At 46.9% G+C, this 2,379-nt stretch overlaps 1 protein-coding gene across 4 annotated transcripts in view; it reads right to left on the reverse strand.

Moving 5' to 3' along the window:
• Positions 1-2,379, reverse strand: part of LOC127750490 (uncharacterized) — a 61,190-nt gene that overhangs the window by 44,446 nt on the left and 14,365 nt on the right. For 3 of the 4 annotated variants that reach the window (XR_008011711.1, XM_052272288.1, XM_052272286.1), the window contains exon 1: positions 1,398-1,634. The exons of the other annotated variant lie outside the window; for it this stretch is intronic. Coding sequence is in view for 1 of the 3 variants with exons in the window: in XM_052272288.1 (XP_052128248.1) it covers positions 1,398-1,466 (69 nt within the window). In the remaining 2 variants the exon portion in view is untranslated. Of the gene's footprint in view, positions 1-1,397; positions 1,635-2,379 lie in introns of those variants that run through there. 4 annotated transcript variants of the gene reach the window in all.

Consider the following 2,379-nt stretch of genomic DNA (forward strand, 5'->3'; position numbering starts at 1 on the left):
ACGAAATGGTAGAGAGGTTCCTTAAGCTATCTGACTATGTCACCTTAACATTGATGAAGGTTCATAGGGAAAAAAGTACAAAAGCTACACCACCTTGCATGCTTAGCAATGAAGAAATAGAAGACATCAAAACCAATTTCGGGACACTTGAATTTGGGAAGATATTTTCGGTGACAACTCTCATTGACCCTCGGTTTAAGGCCCTACCATTCAAAAATAAAGATGCACTAAAACATGCAACTAGCCACCTTGGTGAGCAGCTGTTTGTGGGAATTCCCTCGCCTTTGTCGTCACGCAGTCTTAATATTAACCATTTCCTTTCTTTTCCAGCAAATCTCATGAGAGCTAAGATGGCAGCTCCAGACTTTGAGGAGCCCGCCGAAGAGCAGCCCCCCCCCACGCAGGCGGAAGAAGATGATCTTTGGTCTTCCCTTGACCGTAATGTGCAGGCTCACCGGGCGGCTCGCCCTTATCACTTGGAAAGTGATCGTTATCACTGACATAACCTCGAGGACTCTCGGCCTACGAGGCCCGACGAGGCCACAAAACAGGCTGTGTGCCTTGGCCTGCCTTGGGGCAGTGTGTAACATAAGCTTCTGGGGTAGTCTGAGGCTGTGTGTATCAAAAGGAACCGTCTTATTTGCATATAGCAACGAAATTGCTAGGTGTCCGATCTCCGGGCGCGCCGTTCAACAAAGTTCGTTCTCCTGGCGCGCCGTTCAACGCTGTCCGCACGGCTGTCCGATCTTCTTTTCAGCTTTTATCTGCACCGTTGGCTTCAAGCCGTGATATCTTCGTTGATAGGAATCAACGGCCGCTGTTGCCATCAACATCTGGTCACAGCCCAGACCTGCCTCCCCCACACCCCCTTGTAGTTCGGACGCCACCAATACATTTAATACGCAGCCGTTCCACTGGCCGTGCGGTCCTACCGCCTTAAGAATGGGCCTGCCCAATGATGGCCGCACCCCTTTTTCTTGTAATGTAGGTAACGATGTGAAAAAGTTTGGCTTATTCTGTGCAAGTAGGAACCTTACTAGAACACTACTTCAAGGCCAAGATTTCGAAGGGACCAGATTTGCTGGAAATCGAGAAAAGTGGCCATCAATGGGACAGTGGCCACAATAGGGCACCTTAACCTTACCCTAAGTAAAATCTAAGGGTGTCGACTACTGGGTCAAAGGGGTCGAGCACTAAGCCAATGCATGATGTTTTGTGTGGCTCACTGTTATTAGAACCAAAAGTAGTTTCGTCACAGTGCTGACGCATGGGGCATCCTGTTTAATCTCTCTCTCCGACAGTCTTAAATTTTCCCTCAGGCACTCTTTTCTTGATTTGTGGCAGACGTTTCCGGTAAGCCTTTTTGCTCTTTTACTGTCCACTACTGGGCCCCTCACCTTATTTCTCGCCTTGTTCGTGGCTGGGTTCGGGACGTTGTAACTGTAAAAGTTATTCTGATAAATCATAAATCAGCCTCATATTTCACGGCAACCGGACCGAGGTAAAGCAGAGTGAGTCTCGTCACAAAAGTTGGCCAAACGTGATTTTTGAAAATGACTTTCAGAGCCGCCAGTTCGAACTGCACCGGACACACCATGGAGGATATCAAAACATTGCGTGTAACCGCTGGCCATGACAGCATGAAACTGAATTCACACAATCGGCGAAGTGTGACACGAAAGAAAATCGTGTTGATTGGTCGCGCGATTCTACGTCAAACCTTTTATTCCACTGTTCAAAAATCATTTTTGGCTCTTCTAAATTCATTCTTACTACATAGTTCTATTGTGCCATTACAATCCGGTACCGGTGCCTAGCAGTTATGAAACAAAGGCAAAATCAACAACCCAGTCTTATGCGTATGAAACATCATGGGATTGCATCGAGGGGTGCATAACTTCGAAAATCCCTGTACGCTTACTACAGCAATCCCTTTGCAATCCGTCCCCAATCCCTTCCAATCTTTCAAATCCCTGTTATCCCCAAAACTACTAAAATCCATCAAAATGTCCTTAAATTTCCTAGAATCCTTCCTGCGACCTCCCTAAATCTCACTGTGATTCTCTAACATCCTCAACAATCTTCCCCAAGCCAACGAATCAAGCCGACCATACAAAACGCAATCAATTTAATCCTGCCAAAATTGGTCTCCAATCCATTCAAATCCTCCGCAAATTCTCTCCAATCCTTCCCCAATCCTCGCCAATCCATTCCAATCTTACGCCGATCTCTTCAAATCCCTACAAAATCACTGCCAATCTGCACAATCCTTCAGAATCTATAGGCCATAGTTCCGCAAAACGCCGTGAGAGCGCAGCAGCACACGGCACTTAACAGTGTGCATGTCGGCCAGAGGCGTATCCACGCAAAAAAAATGGG

The sequence above is a fragment of the Frankliniella occidentalis genome, unplaced genomic scaffold, assembly GCF_000697945.3.
Source record: "Frankliniella occidentalis isolate FOCC.00 unplaced genomic scaffold, Focc_3.1 Scaffold197, whole genome shotgun sequence".
Lineage (NCBI taxonomy): Eukaryota > Metazoa > Arthropoda > Insecta > Thysanoptera > Thripidae > Frankliniella > Frankliniella occidentalis.